Source organism: Limanda limanda, chromosome 18 (genome assembly GCF_963576545.1).
Source record: "Limanda limanda chromosome 18, fLimLim1.1, whole genome shotgun sequence".
NCBI lineage: Eukaryota > Metazoa > Chordata > Actinopteri > Pleuronectiformes > Pleuronectidae > Limanda > Limanda limanda.
This window is the reverse complement of record NC_083653.1, coordinates 14,164,719-14,183,110: the sequence shown is the minus strand read 5'-3', so window position 1 is coordinate 14,183,110 and position 18,392 is coordinate 14,164,719. Positions and strand designations below refer to the sequence as shown.

The window sequence follows — 18,392 nt, the reverse complement described above, 5'->3', positions numbered from 1 at the left end:
AAATGTTTAAACATTCATTAAAAGCTGCGGTTCCAAGTCTGAGACGCAAGACGAGGCTGGTTTCAACTTTCATCTCGTTCTTTTACAGGCAAATACCAACGGAAGAGTGTAGGCGTTTTGACAAAGTTCTCCTTAAATTAAATTTTTCCCATTCTGTACATTTATTGGTTTTACTTCATTGACTCTCTTTTCTTTTGTTGGTGGTGTTCCTGCCTGCCATCTTCTTGCCATATCATCACAAGTAGTTTTGCTATGATCCAGTGGAACTCAGGGTTTTAACCTAGAATAGACCATTTATATTGAAATACTATTTACATCAGGAGCGGGTCCTCTGTACGGAGGCAGCCATGTTTTCTACAGTAGCTCACACTGGACAAACTAAACACTTTTTGAGTTTTCATGACAACTGAAGGCAACCAGAGGTTTGGAAGGGGATGGTCAGGAGAGGGGTATTCAGCTGCAACCTGAAACTCTTCACCACTAGGTGTCAGTATATTCTGCACATTGACCGTTTAAGTTCTTGATGCAAGAAAGTAACAAAAAACACTCACTGAACGGATTTCAACCTCTTCTGGACTAGAAAACACATCCTAGTAGATCCTCTTACACGGCAGCCATTTTGACCTGTCACAGCAGGTAAAGAGCAAGTGTAACTAACAACACTAATAGTGGCTCTGTTCCATGTAAATGTCCTTGTAAGCTTCATTGAGCCAAACTGCAACAGGACGACGGAACTAGCTCACCTATAACGTAGAACAGCCACCATGAGTGTTATTAATAACACGTGTGCCCGTGCCGCGACAAATCAACCATGAAACAGTCATATGCTTTTACTTTGGCGAGTCTTTCACGGGCTGCTGGCAATACCGACTCTTCATCATTTCACGTGTCATTAGCCCGAAGATAGATGGACTGCACGTTCCTCTGTGGTGCGATATGGACCCCACAGTCGACTGGGGGGGGAATAAAGTCCGGACCGTGCTCAGCAGCTGGAGCGAGCCTCTGTTTTCCTGTTCTTCCCTTGAAATCTTCAGAGAAATGAATGTTTGCTCAAGTCATCTAAAGCTAAATTCAGGAGGCTTATGCCACGGCGGTTTGAGAGTTAGCAGCTACTTGACTGGAACAACTGAGTCAGCCAGGTGCTCTGTACTGGGCGGTAATAAAGCGTCTGTGCCGTGCACGTCTAACGTCTCAGGGGGGGGCCTTAGAAACAGCGGGAAAACCCTGCAGTCTGCTAATTTTTGTGGCTAACGGCATATTACTAAAAATAGAATAAATGGATGTATTTTTTTAGATTGTTTTAGCCATCATACTCACTAATGCCCGAAGGGGCATCATGAAGAAAACATCGGGTAATTACTAAGTGCTGCTTACACTATAGTCTCTGTATAATTTCACAATGAGAATAAACTGCTCCTTTATTTACTGATGCTCATTTTTTAAATGAAACTCTCTTTCCGTTATTCGTTCTTCCGCTGGCTGCAGAATTTGTTTTATTCGATTTTCTTTCTTTCTTTTCGCTATGACTCAGTCGACGCTGACCCCACTCAATCAAAACTAATGGAGAGCTTTGGATGAGGCCTGTGTTTGTTCACAGCACTTTTTAGGGAACCTTGTTCCAAGAAGTAGCTCTTTTGGTCCAACAATTGAAAACAGGCAATTCCACGGGGATGTTTCCATGCCAACTGTGCACCACAGCATTTGCGGCCCACTTATTTTCCCTATGATCTTGGAGATGGATGTGAGCCCTCGGCCTGAGCAGCGCTGAGACGTTGGGTCCAAGGCCTTCACATGGGCGGTCACCTCTTATTGCTCGGACTGTAGCGTCTCATTCAGGTTCGCTTTCTATGTTGAGATGTGCTTATAACCACAAGTTGAGCACACAGTAATGTGATTATATTAGGAAGCTTGTTAAAGCTCAGCATGAGCAACTGATGGTCCCAACATGGACGTCCCCCCTGGAGCTTGTTATTCACTCAGGGCCAAAAACATGGGAGCGCTCCTGTCTCAACAACAAGGACCAACCAAACTTTATTATCTGTATTTGAAAATTAACAAAGCCATATTATTTGTGTTGAGAAAATCTCAAAAGATGATTTACCATGTGACCTTGGTAGCTCACTGGTTATCATGTTGTTAGCCCACAGCTTTCAGCTTCGTGCTTTAGTCTAATGGCCTTCACACTTACTGATGTCATTAGTCTATCCCTGGCTGAGCAGGAAATTTCAAAAGTTTAAGGGAACATATGAAAGAACATAAAGTACATAAAAGCTTCAGTCAAGTTGCATTATGGGAACTGTGGGATCCAGCTTTTGGCACTTATCATAGACTAAAGTGACCTCTGCATCTGCTGCCTCAATATCCACCATCTTTTTGTTGTTGGTGTTTTATTTGCCTCTGTGACCCCCCCGACCTTACTGAGTGGCTGTGCTAAATCACTGGAAAACCTTTTAAGCCCTTTTCCTTTTTAACAGGTAAAAGCTGTTTTCAAAAAAAAAAACTCTGATAAACTAAATGTATAACAGATCAAGTAAGTGAAAATGGTGAAAAAAAGTCAACATATTTGATCAAGTCATTGGCAAAATGGCTGAGTTTAAATTTGGATTATGATAAGAAACATAACTGTTATTAAAGCTCATGTAACTACATGTTAGGTTGGTGTATAAATACGCAGTGATTGTATGTGAATCATGTGTATCTGTTAGCAGGCTGAGGAGTTATTCTGCCCCCATGTGGCCAAAACAAAGACGTGTTTATACAAAAATGTGTTACCATTTTGTTTATGTTTTTCTATTTATAAAGACTTGCCAGAGTTGTGCGCTCTGAGGGCCATTCTAGTATTTAGACAGCGATGGAAAACATAACTTTAAATCAATGGCAATATTACCACATGTCAGTAAGATTTATAAATAAGCATGTGTCTCCAACTTATCAAGGTGATAGTATGTATGCATATGCCAGTTGAGGAGTTCTCCTGCCCTCATGTGGCAAACAAAAGTCATATGTTCATGCAAAAATGTGGTTAGAAACAGAATTTGCCTGTTAAGAGACTGATGTGTTGCCATTATCTGAAAGTTGGATCCAGCCTTGATTGCGTCTCAGAGGTGGAACTGTAGCTTTTAATGAATGTTTAAACGTTTCAGGAAGGAACGACTGTCATAACAAGTCGTTCCCCAAGATGATTCTGGAAGAAGATTTTGGACAAACCTACTGAGAAGGAGAAAGAAACTCAGAGTTAATTTCACATTCAAACTTTAAATTTGATTTGACTGGTTCCTTGATTTTGTTCATCTTTTTTTTTCTTCACAAGTGGCGTATGTCAATTGCAGCAAACTGAAGTAGCAAATGCAATCATGACTTGGGAAATTGTTTCATATATTCTTTTCTTGCAACACATAGACTAGCTTTTCCTCTGTTATTTAAATACAGCAGTTTTTTTATAGAAAGTTCCTAAAAGGGCTGAGTTTGGATGAAACAAACGTCTCATCCTGTCTTATCAGTCAGTTGTCTTGATGCTGTCGCTCCGAGGAGGCAGAATAACAAGAGCATTAATACACAGCTGGGACTGAGACTGAGGCGAACATCAAAGACAACACCTTCCACCCGCCTGCAGAGCGGACTGATGCAGCACTCGTGTGTTCAATTCCCTGTCCAAACAGATGCAGCCTCCACCAGCCTGTGTTCACACCAACTCCTTTTTATGCATATGAGTGAGTGCTTACACAACACAATACATACATATTTGATGCACACAGACATCGTGCACCCAGCAAAGCACCCAGCCTCACAGACTGTGCTTCCATCTCGAGCTTTTCATGGGATAATGAAATTTGACTCCTCACATTATGAATAGCTTGCTGGATCTAATATGTAAAGTACGTCCTCCTCTGCATGTCATATGTATCCGTTTCCTGTTGGTTCATCATACATGTCATTTCCTCAGCACTTGTTATTTTTGGACACACATTACTTCTTCTGTGCATCATCATAAAAGATACTGCCTCTGCGATTCTGCACACCTGAGATTGTACGCCTATGTTTGTTAAACCTCCCCTTTGCTGTACTTATGGTTCATTTGTGTGGCCTTGGTTTAAACAGGAGAAAACATCAAACCTGTGACACATGATTTAAACGTATGAATCAAAATAAATGTCAAATTATTTGTAAAATTAAAATCCTATTAACAGTTTATATAGATGACATGAGTCAAATATTTTCATTTTCATTATTTTCACATCATCTACCTGTGAATTAATTTCTTAACTGTTTTCCATGTGGCCAACAAGCCTTTTAATTAAACTTCCATAAACATAACTGATAGTGGATAAAACGAAATAGGTGATTGCAGTAATGCCATTTCTAAGTGCTATTGTGCAACACTTTCCATTGTCACCAGCCCTGCATCATGAATGTGAAGTCATGCTGCCATCTAGTGCTTCAACCTTCTGTGTTTACGCCAGAGGAAAAATAAAAATGACTTCAGTAAATCCTCAACAATGTCTATATACGGATCATCTGCAGAATCCCACCTGCCACGCTGCTGCTGCTGAGCTGATTCATTATTTAAAGTTTGGTAACCCAAGTCACTGGCACGATGCAATTAGCCACACTGCAGGGGACCTTCCGATTTCATTAATTTTGAATGAGACCAATATCTCAGCGTGTCGCCAATTTCTGGGATGTAAAGGGGGCCATGTTGTTTCATGTGGATCCACGCTGACTTGGAAATGAATCTCTTTATCTAATAAAAGTTAATCAGTTCTTTCGTGCACTGCAGTTTATATTGATGCAGTCTCCGTGATCAGTATCACAACTTAATTTCTTGTACAGAGTCAAAGCAAATCAATTTGTAAGACTTGTGTATGAAATATGCCTATTTGATCACAAATTTGAGATACGTTTAAATATTGTATACTGGTATGGATTGGTTCCAGTTTTATTGGAAGAAACTATCCATCTCTTACTTGTTCTTCTGTGTAATACCCCTTACGTATTCTCTTACTTGAGTGCCCACAGAGAGCAGCTCGACGGTGTGCAGACCCTAAATAGTGTCGCTGCTGAGTAATAAGAGAAAAACACCTTTTAAGATGTGATGCTACACAAGTTTAAAAAAACACCCTGTCCTTAAAGTAAAGCTATGTGGCAACAGGCCAGACAATGTGCCGTCATTACTATTTATATGCATCAAGACCCATCACAGCATCTAAATCAACACCATTAACAAATAGCTTAGTAGAAATATGTGGACCAGGTCAGGTAGATAGAAATGGAACCATAGACAAACTATTCCAGTAGCACCCATGTTTTGACTTTCACGTACAGTGGTTCTTCTAACTTATTTTCTATGATCTAAACCGTATACAAATAGACCCATCAAGTTACGTATAACTTCTCAAATTGTTGTTCACAGCACACTCATAACATCCTTTAGGAATTTTATGTCTTAGATATGTATATCTCTATCAGCGATTCACATTTTTAGTATTTTAGATAAGTCACTACTTTTATATTGTGACACTCAACTATATCCTCAGTTCCCATCTTTCCTGCATTTCACCAACCAGTACCACCATGTCTGTGTAACGTGCAGAGAGCGATGCATAAACACACAAAACAATTAAGGTTTGGACAAAAAAACACATTTATTTTCAGTGCTGAATTATCCCCATCGTCTCGGCCGGTGCTCCAGAGATCCGATGACCCATCTGAGGACGCGTCGGCACAAGAGATCTAGTCCATCTGCGTGAACAGAAGAATAAAGGCATCAATAATGACATCAAAGACGGCTGTTCCTAGAAATTCATAGGATCAGACAATCTACTTTAGACTGATAATCAGCCAAACTCTTTACTAGGAGGCTGGGTTTTAGCAAATGTACACACAAATCAATTCTCAAGAGCAGATTTCCAACAAATAAATTGTACGTTTCAAAAGGTTTCTTACAGTCAAAGATTTTACAAATCAACACTACAAAGGAACTCGAGATGTCACTGTTGACAGGGAATCTCTACGACTTCCTCAAAGCTTGGCGGCAGCCTTCACCAACCCCAATGACGACAGATGCTGCTTAACGTAACACAGAAACAGATCATACGTTTTTAAATGGTCAGTAGTTGTTACCTTGACGAAGCCGATGTCTTTAGCGTACTGCCTGAAGCACTGGCGGCACATGTTCAGCCCGTATTTACGGATGAGACCGTGTCTGTTCGAGCAAACCCGGCTGAAAGAGAAAAGGAAACAAGGGATCGGTTAATTATTCATATTAACAGTAGAGTTATGACTGCAGCTTCCATTCATCCAGCTACACAGAGGGATGTGCACAACAGGTCGACACCGGGTAGGATCGCTGTGCTCCAGCCCGATCACAGAGGCTAACGCTAGCTTAGCTCAACTCAGAATTTGGAGTTTAACAAGTTAGCAGCGCGGTGCTAAGAGACCGGATGCACATTGAACACCCGCGTCTCTTGGTTTTCACAACACACACCGACTTAATTTCAGCGGGGGAAGCTTCATTTCGACTACCGTGCGCGGCGGCCTCCACACCGCTGTAGCACCGCTAAGCTAACTCGATGCTAACGCAGCCTCCGCCGCCATGTTGGCTGTGTATCCGCTCCCATGCGGTGGGAGTCCGCGGCTAAATTACCAAGTATCCGAGTCAACAAACACATTCAACCCGGATATTTCCTGTTCATAAGAGGATGTTTAACCGATTCACGCTCAGAACTGACCAGGAACGGGATCCCTGACCGAACTTTCTGGGGTGACTCCAGTACAGCTGCTGGTGGCCCATCTTGTCTCTTTCGCTCGGATTTCGGAAAGGAAGAATGAAGGCCGCGCATGCGCCAATGAAGGGTCCACGCGAGCTGTTTCCGGCTGTGCAGTCTGAGTATGCCGCCCCCTGCTGGCGGAGATGACAGAGACAGCCTTTAGGGGGCGCTACATGCTGCTGTAAACACAGAGTCAGTGATGAAAGGAGGATTTTAGTTCATCCAGGAATCAAACTGTAGTTGCTGCTGTCGTCATCCTATCCGGGGTCAACTGATTATTTGTATGACTGTGAGAGAAGATTAGAAGTAGTGAATTAACATTTATCTATAATAATATATTCACAACTCAGTTTAAAAACCCAAGTTAAAGGTATAGTTTAACGCCCAAATGAAAATTAACTCATTATCTACAACTAGACCGAGGGAGGGGTGAGTGAAGTGTGTGAGTCCAAGAAATACTTTTGGAGTTTCAGGGTTAAACAGCATTACAGCCAAATCAAAAAATTGAAGTAAACAGTAACCCATTCTTCAAAGGTAAAATGCCTCCATACTACAATGTGGTGTCATCCAAGTGTTCAGAACCCCGACATTTAAATTAGAAACCATGTTTTTGGCCTACATGTCCTCTGATATCCTCTGGAGCCAGGTTCGTGCGTAGTTCTCAAAGGACATTTAGGCTACAAACATGATTCAAATTAGGCCTTTTGAATTTGAATACTTCATTGTGTTGGATTTGGGTGTTCTCGTTTTAACAACAACCTGCCCGGGACTGCAGGTGAAAATTAATCTAGGAGACTAATTCTGGAACATTTATATGAACCATGAATTAATCTACACTGTCCCTTTTAAATGAAAAACAACAACAAAGAAAAACCAAGAAGACAAACAAAAACTATATATTCTTCATACATTTAGATCTTTAGTAGGGCTGATTTGAAAACACTGTGACTTGTGTTTTTGACCATTTTCAATTTGACAATATAAGCAACACACTCAACATCTAAGTAGCACAACGTACAGTATAAGTACCCAACATATTAAATGCTCAAGTGACGTATAATTTAACATAGTACGCAGTCAAAAAGCAGAGGATAGATAGGTATGAACTGCAGGGTATGATTTGACCAAATTGTATTACCCAAACTCCTTCAGGCAAAAGTAAAAAATTCTAGTGTCATGACGGATGATTCGGAAAAATTTATTCATTTATATTGTTTTTGTGAAAGATTTAATCTTTTACAAATTCACACAAACACACTTTACGAGTATTAGAAGTAGCACAGCTGGGGGAGAACAAGGCAACACCTGGAGCAGCTCCATAGACAGTGAATAATGGACCAACCCCCAGGTCACTGTGAAAGCACCCATGGAGATTTAAATAGGAAATAATTTCTCATTCACAGCTGTGAACCCAATAAGATTTAAATGTTAAATGTAACTTGAAATTGTCCTCCATTTAAAGTACTGTTGCTCTGGTTTCCAGTTTAGGTGAACAGCTGTTGGTACTGACCAGCAGCTCTGAAAAATCATGTGTGAGTATAGCTTTCGTGCTGTCTTTCAGACTCATAGGTCCATATCCGTAGAAAAAATAGAAATGCATAAATAACATACTGTTACTACTACTACTGAAGAACAGCACAGTATACAAAATAAAAGACAGTATACGTCAAACATCCATCAAAGCTTTGCGATAAAATATTAAAAGAAAGAGATTCCTATTGACTACAAATCAAAATTATTTATTGAAATATGAATTTATCCTGTAATTGATCTTGTTTGAACTTTGCTTTGAAAAGAGTGTGTTATTGTCATTATCATTATTATTATTAAAAGTGGGATATGTATGAAATCCCCTTGTTGTGAGGATCAGGGCTTGCTCTTGGAAGCTGAACCAAAATTCCCAGTACATTATTACATATCATTTTTATTATTAGCATATGGCACCTGAAGCTTTTTTAATTATTAAAAATCTATTTCAAACATGTTAATAATAAAAAGGACTCATACAAACAAGTGAAAAAAGTATTATTCATAAACTGACGAGGGAAAAAAATCAAGGGCTTCATGGTTTAATCAACATAATCGAAAAGGAGTGAGAAGAAATAAAACGTATTCAATCCCACCCCTTCTCCATAACTCATGAAAAAATAATTATGTTATACTTAATCCAGTTTCCTTTAATACAGTAACTAAGTGAGCTCTGAATGGGTCTTGACTCTGTTTCAGGGCTGGTTTCTTATTTAGATATACACCAACCCTTGTTGTGTGTGTGTTAGTGATCAGACAGGAAACACACGACGTGATGGAGGAAAAATCCTGAATCATATTTGGGTGTCTCGGGTGCCCCCCTCTGGACCGGTGCATTGTGGGACAGCGGCAGGAGCAGGCAGTGGTTCCGTGTTTGGGGGTCTGAACAGCGGCTAGCTTCGAGTCGCGTTCCCCGAGCAGCCCGCCGGACGGAATGGAGGAGAGCGGGAATCCAGCGTCCACGTTCCAACAACTACTCCAGTTCTAGGTAAATATGGCGTTTGTGTGCCCGCAGCTGGGGTCTGGTCGTGGGGGGAGGAGGAGTTGTTGACGAGGCTCGCTGCGCGGTGGACGGAGGCTGCCAAGGCAAGTTGCTAACGGAGGCTAACTCACAGCTAGCATCTTCATGGATGCTCGTCGTGGGGTCTTCTGAAAAGAAAGGGACCGACACGGCTGCTTCTCTCCGGCTTCGTGTCGGTGACGGTAACGGGTTGTCACGTTAAAATGGACGGAGGCTGTGTCCGTGGTGTGTGTGTCTGTGGTGTGTGTGTGTGTGTCGGTACTGACAGCGGCACATCCAAGACAGTAGACCTCAGCGCTGCGGGGGCTTCAAGTGAAACATGACAGATGTAAACGAGCCGAGGAAACACGACTGATGCGGACAGAGAGAGGATAAAACCCCTGGGATGATGGTTAAATAAAGAGTGGAGACAACCGCTGACATCCCTGCTGCAGGATGCACGTTTCAATCGATCCATCAAGCTGTAAATATACAGATAAAACATAAAGGCACAAGCTGTGAAGGTCTGATTGGGTAGATCTGGAATCTAATCTACAATACTCCTTAGAGAGAGAGAGAGAGAGAGAGTCTAAATCAAGTATTTCTATGTTAAAGTGCATGTTAGCTTGTAGCATTAGATTGTCTTTGTGTTAAATAACAGCCATCAGGAAGGTTTCTTATTGGGGCTGAATCATTTGTTCAAAAATGGCATCAGGATATCAGTCGATATCGATAATTATCATGATAAGATGAGATAATCCTTTATTAGTCCCTCAATGGGGAAATGTGCCGTCATACAGCAGCAAGAGTCATAAATAGGCATCAGTGAGTAATTAAACGTCACTTAAGTGTAATGGTAATGATACTTAAGTTTATGGAAACATACAAAATATGAATGGAATAGAAACGAATGTACAGAGTGTAAAAAACAGAAATTTGTCACATTGTTTTGTTGAGTTTAAAGTGGGGCTGTGCAATGAAGCAATATCAAAAATGATCAACAATATCTTTCATTGATGGCAATGTAACATAGGTTCACTATATATCAAACTAATGCTTATGCATAGGAGTATAATGCACATGATTAATCAAACTCGGATTTGTTAAATGTTTTGCTGTTTATCGAGTGTTTGTCATTCTCTGCTAACAATCTGTTTTTACCTTTAAAATAAATAATAATGTGAAAGTTATTGGATATCAACCACAAGCCCTAGTTTAAAGATGGATTTTTGCTCCTGAGTGAAGGTTGTGGTTTTAAACTCTTCTTAATGTGAAGAAAATTACAAACTTGATCAACAGCAAAATATTTAACACATGGGAGTTTTGTGTTATACCTCCTCACTGTGCTTGCACGATGCGATACTTATTGATATTTTATGGCCCAGCCCCAGTATTTATTCATGATATCCCAGTCTCCTTTGGTGTGTCAGGCCTGCACCAGGCAGTGTTGGATCCACACTCAGAGCAGTCAGCTGAGGGGTGTGCAGGCAGAGAGGAGGCCGATGATGACCGGGGGTCAGAGAGGAGACCACTAACTTTATAACAAATGAGATGTGGAGGCTTGTTCAGCTGATCTGAGCAGAAAGGACAAATCAATATTTACAAAGCAGTCAACAACAGAGATTTACGCCCAAGGAAATAAGCATGTATTGAGCTATTATCAACATTGACAATAAGACTAAAGAGTGAGAGTATTGTGATGGTTGGGGGGGGGGGGGTTTAGCAGTAAGTGAAAGTCCAGCGTGATTCATGCGTTGAATAATTTATGGTGTTTTTTTTTAATATTGGATTTTCGTGCAAAATGAAGTTAGAACTCTTTTTGCTTATGCACTTCCAGTAAGGATGGACAATTATATGTTGTTTATTTTAAATTAAATCATATAAACCTCTATTGTTAACATGTTGTCATGATACAAAATATCAGTTTTTCAATATTATGACTAAAAGAAAACTAAACTTAATTAAAAATATTTATTGTTGAACAATGTTGTACATCAAATGATACTATTTACATGCATTAATTGAAAACTTCAGGAAGCAGCAGTTTGAGGAAATAATCGTAACTTGATGGCCAATAACTTCCCTGACATCTCATGGTTTTCTTCTCTGAATTAAGTTAGTGTTTCAGTCGTCATGGAAATGGGTTAGTCGTCGACTTAGTCTGGGTTGTTGAAGTAAGATTATTCATCAATTATCTGTTGAAAAACAAGTGCCACACCCTTTTCCGCCATGAAATGTTCAGACTCATTTAATGTATAAAACATCTCTGACACCAAAATAAGAGAGTATATGCAGTTTTTTTAATATATGGATTAATCGCAGAAAAAGTTATATTACTTTTCCTATTGCTAGAAGAGGAATCTGCCTCTCTTTTCTTTTCCATTCCTCCGGTTCATTGGTGATGGAGAACCAAATGAGAAAGACGTTCATCCAGGTGTAGCGTTTCCATCACTGCCGATCAGTGCCGATAAAAACCTGTGTCTACTTCTGAGTCATTTGACCCGGGAGTGAATGCTGATTGAATCAACATCAGTTTTTTTTACATGTATGTAATTTGCCATGTTATGATATGATGTGTAATTAGAAAACAATGCTAATGATTTAGGCCATCACTCTAAGTTTTTCCTGTTTTATTTTTCATCCAGGTGGTTCATGCACACTGCAACCCTGCTGCCTCCCAGCACCGGTCACGCCTTATGGAAGATTCATTCACCACCAATGACATTCCAGTGGGAAATCCATGTTTACAGCAACTGTTCATTTTGCCAACAATTAGCCTCATCACAGCTTCTGTTTAATCAAGCCTGATTCCCGTGCAAAGCACCAACACCTCCACGCAACCCTCCACAATCAAGTTCTCTCCCTTCGCAAGAGGCTGAGCCCCTACCATGAGATTCCGGGTCTACAAGAGGAAGGTGGTGATACTGACTCTGGTGGTTGTCGTCTGTGGCCTAGCTTTCTGGAGCAGTGGAAGGCAGAAAAAGAACGACGCTGCATCAATCCCCAAGGAGGTGGAGACGGCGAAGAAAGGCAGCAGCAGCAGCAGCAGCAGCAGCAGTAGCAGCATCAAAAACAATATCCAGGTGCAAGTCACGCCCGCAGTGAGCCGGGCACCTGCTCCACCTCCTGTTGTACAAGTAAATGACACACATCCGGAAAAAGTAAAGGATAAAGAGAAGATCCCCAAGCCAGAGGTAGATAACGCCACTTTAGTCTACCGTGGCATCGTCTTCCAGCTGAACTTTGACCAGACAATAAGAAATGAGGAGAAGTTTAAGACCTCGCGACAGAAAGACAGTCTTGTCGTGGTGGTTCAGGTCCACAATCGACCAGACTACCTAAAGCTATTAGTGGACAGTTTGCGGAAAGCTAAAGGTGTGGACAGCATACTGCTGATATTCAGCCATGACTTCTGGTCCCCTGAGATAAATAAAGTGGTGGCTTCTGTTGACTTCTGTCAAGTCCTTCAGATCTTCTTTCCCTTCAGCATCCAGCTGTACCCACAGGAGTTCCCAGGTCACGACCCCAAGGACTGCCCCAGAGACATTTCCAGAGACGACGCCTTAACCCTGGGATGCATCAACGCAGAGTACCCCGACTCATTCGGTCACTACCGCGAGGCCAAGTTCTCCCAGACCAAGCACCACTGGTGGTGGAAGCTGCACTTTGTATGGGACAGGGTCCGGGTTCTCAAGGACCACAAGGGTCTGGTCTTGCTGATCGAAGAGGACCACTACGTGTCTCCGGACTTTATCCACCTCTTAAAGCTGATGTCCGCTCTGAAGCGGGAGCAGTGCACAGACTGTGACATCCTCACACTTGGAAGCTACAGCCACATTGGCTACTCCAGCAAAGCAAACAAGGTGGAGGTGAAGGCGTGGAAGTCCACGGAGCACAACATGGGGATGGCTCTGTGCAGAGACACATACCAGAAGCTCATCAAGTGCACCGACACCTTCTGCACGTACGACGACTACAACTGGGACTGGTCCTTGCAGCACTTGACCGTGTCCTGCCTGCCCTCTTACTGGAAGGTAATGGTGAGCGAGGCGCCACGGATTTTCCACGCCGGCGACTGCGGGATGCATCACAAGAAGGCTTCGTGCATGCCCCTCAGCCAGAAAACCAAGATAGAAAACATCCTACAGAGCAGCGGGAACCAGCTGTTCCCAAAGAGCCTGCTGATCGCGAAGAGACTGCCAGCCAACGGGGCCGGGGGGGTGGCGCCGCACGTGAAAAACGGGGGCTGGGGAGATATCAGGGACCATGAACTCTGCAAGAGTTACGTCCGATTACAGTGACCTTAATTGCTACTAATTATATATTATTGTCTCTTTTGCATCCTCTAAAGAAAAAAGCCTTTTAAAAGTAAATCTTTATGGAATATTCTTCATATTGCCTGTTTTATTGGACTGTTCTAAATAAAGACGAATGTTGGATTTTTGGCCTCTTGAACAGAAATATGACTTAACAGTGAATTATTTATGCAACTCTGGGAAAATCCACTTTGGTTTGCAACTAGTAATCGACAAATATATATTAAGCAAGGCTTTCAGATTACAATATCAGTTACTTCAAGTTGACAATAATGTAGAACATGGTAAATCAGAAGGAGCAGGCAAGAGCTCATTAGGGCAGTCATAAATTTGGGGGGAATCTGTGGACTTAGGATTCCCACTGCGCGTGCATAATTCATTTGAAGTTATTCATATCGCACAAATTTGCTGAGATCAAAAGAGATCCCCGGAGACACCTTGTTCCATTTAAATAATCCCCCACTTAGCCGATCTTGCAACAGGTTTCTCCACCACAAGGGTCTCATTACTCCTGTGGCTGCAGAAGGACACAACATTTATACACACCGGCGATATTTCAATGACAAGACAAACAGAGGAGTAGTGTTTTCATCATGTCAGGTTCCACATAGGGAGCATCATTATTGGTTTTATTTTATCGCACTGTCCGTGGTAATAGGTCTTTGGTGCAGAGGTATTTATTTCACAGAACCCGGAGAGCTCCCAGGACACCAATACAACTTCGTCTTAGCCGTTGTTGCCACTGCAGACACATTTTCATTGGAAGTGTTTGGACCGCAGCTCAGTATCGACACTTTCCGCCGAGGCCCGAGCTCAGTGGCTGCTCTGAAGCTGCATTGATTCCCCATCCCCCCCCTCCCAGCCTGCTCCGCCAACGTCTAACAATCGGTTCTGCACACTGTTCACAATCTGGAGCATCTGCAAAGTTATCGCTGACTGGCCTCTCCGTACAGTACATATTAAATATCTCTGGCAGACTCTGCTGCAGGCCCTTTCTTAATATAAGGCATACAGTATATCCCGAGCACTTAACTGAGAGCTGTTTCCACACCACAGCGGCTCACACTGACAAAGCCCAACAAAGCATCCTCTGTGAATCTCTGCCGGGCAAGAAGTCCCGTTTTATTCTCCATCTCGTGAACTTTTAATTCCTAATGCGTTGTGAAGACGCGATGCTGGGCCCGTTCAAGCTGAGGTCATGTGACAAGTCAAATTGTGCAGCTGCTCCCACGATGGAGGCTCAGTAATTGGGCCTGCACCTCGGGGGACGCGGCCCAGAATAGAATTGAGAATAGGAGGAAGTGGCACGGCGCTCTCGTTCCTGGTGACGAATGGTTAACTGATGCTGGAGCCCTTGAAACAGTAGCGTGCTGTTGCCACTGAAACCACGCTCTACTTAGATTGTTTGAGGTCAAAGGAAAAGGAAAAAGAAACACAAAGACGTGTGTGTTTAAAATGTTTTACTGGGTCAGTTTCTGCACTGTCCATTCATCAGTGAACCTAAAGCTATGGAGCTCATTTAGTTAGGGAGACAATCAGAACATATTGAACACTGACAAAGATAAATAAAGCAATAATTTCAGTATAACAAAGAAATATATTCACTATTTTAATTGTATAAAACTGTAAAAAAGCACAAGGTATCCTCTGTTATAATATCTACTTAATCATTGACTAGTGATACGCCGCAGTTTTAATTTATTTTTCTGAATTAATTAATTCATATTTACATTATACTTAGTTCCAGTTGTCGGAAATAAGCTACTGGATTTTTTTATTAGGGGTAAATTGAACCATGACTTGGCAGCGACTCTGGTAGATTTCATCTTTTCAGACCGTGAGTGGAGTTAAAAACTTGGCTTGATTACATATTTTAAAACACACACACACACACACAGACGTCGGCTGCTTAGACAATTATTTTCCATCAACCTGGACGTGACTTTAACTTCAACTGCAGACAGGTCTATCGTGACAACAGCAGTGCGTCTGGCAGCTGATGAGAATGACTATTTGTGGGTGGAGAACAAAACTCGAGCTAAAAGTCGAAGGAATACCGGACCTGGTTGCAAAATCATGACTCCAATAACTGGCTGGTTTGCTTAAAAGGTAACAATGTAGTAATAAGTGTAATACTCCCTAATTAAATAGCCAATAAATCAGTTGAAAAGTAAATGCCCAGTTGAAGTTGATTTAGCGCCCCCTGTGGGTTCCAGACATCTGTGCACCTTTAAACCCTCTAATAATTTTGGCCCTATCTCAAATTATTTCAAGTTTTTTAAGCACCAAAAATGAATAAGGAAATTAGACTGAAGTACAAGCTCCCCTGTTTTCCAGTATCATCTAACACAAGTCATTTCTTTGTGTCTGATCTCACTATTAGTCTGGCAATTTCATAATCTGACTAATGCCTATTTGTTCCTTCCATCGAATCCATCAGTGACGCATGCTTAATTCCATGCATTCATTTTATCTCCATCCACTATCTTAAACCCTCACTTTTTTTCTTTCTTGCAACACATCAACTGCAGCTCATTCTCCAGGCTTTTAGCTGTTGTAGCATATCAATCATCATCATAGCAGACATTTTCCTACGTCAACATATCTCGGGGTCAATATGTGGAGGCATGCAGACGAGGGAATTGCATCACACCGAGAAAATGATTAAAGCGGGCCTCGCACGAGAGACGGGATTCTCTCTCTTTCTGCGTCTATTGAATTCCTGTCGAGTGGGACCCGTTTCCCCCGAGGATGGCAGACTAATGCAGCCGTTTCTGTGTACGCCATGGCAGTTATTCAAACGGCCACCGGGATGAGAGGGGGGTTGGCCGGGCTTGTGAAAATGAATAAATGTGGTCATCAAGGTGTAGATTAGAGGAAACAAGACCAGAGAATATATAGGATTATAATCAGTATGATGGTGCTTTAGAAGACATCTCTCAAAACACTGATCTAATACCAAGATGGCGCCTCAGACAGACGCCTTGGTGCACACTGGTTCTCGTTTTCCTGAACACCTCCGGGACTCTGAGGCGAGCTGATTAGATTGTAGCCGACCCCTCCGACCCTGGATGGATAACACCGAAGGCCACTTCCCTTTGGCAGGCGGCTGTGAGCCATCAGGACCAAAACCATTTATTTCCCCCAACTGCTGCTGACCTCATCAACGAGGCCCCGGGACCCCATCACTCCCCGGTATAAACATCCACGCCCAGGACTTACCTTGGCCAAAAGCGGCCATAATGTACATACTTCAAATTTGTAAACAATAAACATCCATCATTTTTATTGCACAATCCTTTTTCTAAGCCTGATTCTGACACTGATCCTGATTGATGGCCGCTCCACACTGATGCGAGCGGCCCAGGGGAGAGCAGAGAGTCAGTCGGAACCTGTCCAGGGTTGAGTGACACCCTGACAGGATGAGCCTCTCTCTCTCTCTCTCTCTTTCTCTCGCTCTCTCTCCTGATCACACCTCCCACCCCTCACGCTGAGGCCGCAGGCTGCTAATGGCCGTGAGTGCTAGTGTTTCTTCCAAAAGTGACTCATAAATTATGGAGGAGCAGTTTTACTTCCCGCTTGGAGCATAAAGTATATATAAGGGAGCAAGATGAAGCGGTGGGAATACATTTATAAAGGGGTAGGGGTGGGGGGGGGCAGGATGTACATATAGACATATGCATGTTTTCCCTGTTTGATCCAGTGAAAGCTGATCAAATGTAAGTTAAGTGCTTGCATTTGTCCAAGCAATGCTGCACCCAGCTGGCCAACAGGAGCACTAACATGCAGGGATGCTGAGACAAAGTTGATGTTATGACATCATGATAAATGCAGAGCTGCAACAAAATCCACTTTTATGTATAATTTTAAATGTCTACATCTTGTAGCAGACTTCACACAACAATATACATTAAACTTGGCTTTAAGGCTATTAGAAAAATATCTAATCGATTATAACCTCCATTCAAATCTTTTCACATCACAGCGTGAAAGTTCATTTAATAAGGAAGGGGCATAAAACAGTCAGAAGCAATTCTTGCTTAGTTTAGTATCAAGTGAATAATATATATATTAGATTTTAACATATTAGATTTCTTCCATTACTTGTTATTGGCCTTGGTTGCATATTGAGTAAACCCAATTTATTTCAATAGTTTAACAACTCAAGGTGAATGTTGTATTCAGCTGTACATAGAATGAAGTCACCTTTAATAGCTCGTCACTGGTAAACCACTACAAAATTTCCCCTTAACCTTTGCACAAACCACACCTGTGTCTCTTGTTTAATCAAATTCTGTGACTCTGTTTACATGGACACCGACATTAGTCTGAATAAGAACCTGTTATGTAAAACAGCACTATCTGATTGTTTTGATAAGGTCATACTCGGAATAGGCAATAATCAAATTAAGTCTTCTGGAGTCTTTCAATCTTAGTTGCATTATGTCAACATGTAGCTTTTAGGTCTTTAGTAGAACAGCTTAATGGAATATTCCCTGCATTTCCGACAATGACGTTTAATGACTTCATTATCAGACTCTGTTTGAAAATATCAGCAACTCATGGAAACCTAATTTAAATGGGTTATTAAGAATATGGTAAATAGTTGGAACATTGGTGTCTATTTAACATAGTCATAGTCATAATCTTGTGTGTTGGATGTGACCTCTGCTCTCAATTGAAGGGAAACATGGAGGTATATTCACAGTGTAACACACAAACATGGTTTTCATGTGGTGATTACTTTATCATCACTCTGAAATAATGAACACAGTCAGAACT

The 18,392-nt window shown here is 41.8% G+C and overlaps 2 protein-coding genes across 2 annotated transcripts; one reads left to right on the top strand and one right to left on the bottom strand.

Annotated features, from left to right (window-relative positions):
* Positions 1-5,617: 5,617 nt before the first annotated feature.
* On the bottom strand, positions 5,618-6,827 carry rps29 (ribosomal protein S29). The gene is made up of 3 exons (XM_061091465.1): positions 6,729-6,827; positions 6,121-6,220; positions 5,618-5,739 (listed from the first exon to the last, which is right to left on the bottom strand). Exons 1-3 carry the CDS (start codon positions 6,788-6,790, stop codon positions 5,731-5,733), a joined length of 171 nt encoding a protein of 56 aa, XP_060947448.1. The 5' UTR covers positions 6,791-6,827; the 3' UTR covers positions 5,618-5,730.
* A 2,311-nt stretch (positions 6,828-9,138) lies between these two features.
* Positions 9,139-13,733, top strand: mgat2 (alpha-1,6-mannosyl-glycoprotein 2-beta-N-acetylglucosaminyltransferase). The gene is made up of 2 exons (XM_061091278.1): positions 9,139-9,282; positions 11,940-13,733. The coding sequence occupies exon 2, from the start codon at positions 12,183-12,185 to the stop codon at positions 13,593-13,595; it is 1,413 nt and encodes a 470-aa protein (XP_060947261.1). The 5' UTR covers positions 9,139-9,282; positions 11,940-12,182; the 3' UTR covers positions 13,596-13,733.
* Positions 13,734-18,392: the final 4,659 nt, after the last annotated feature.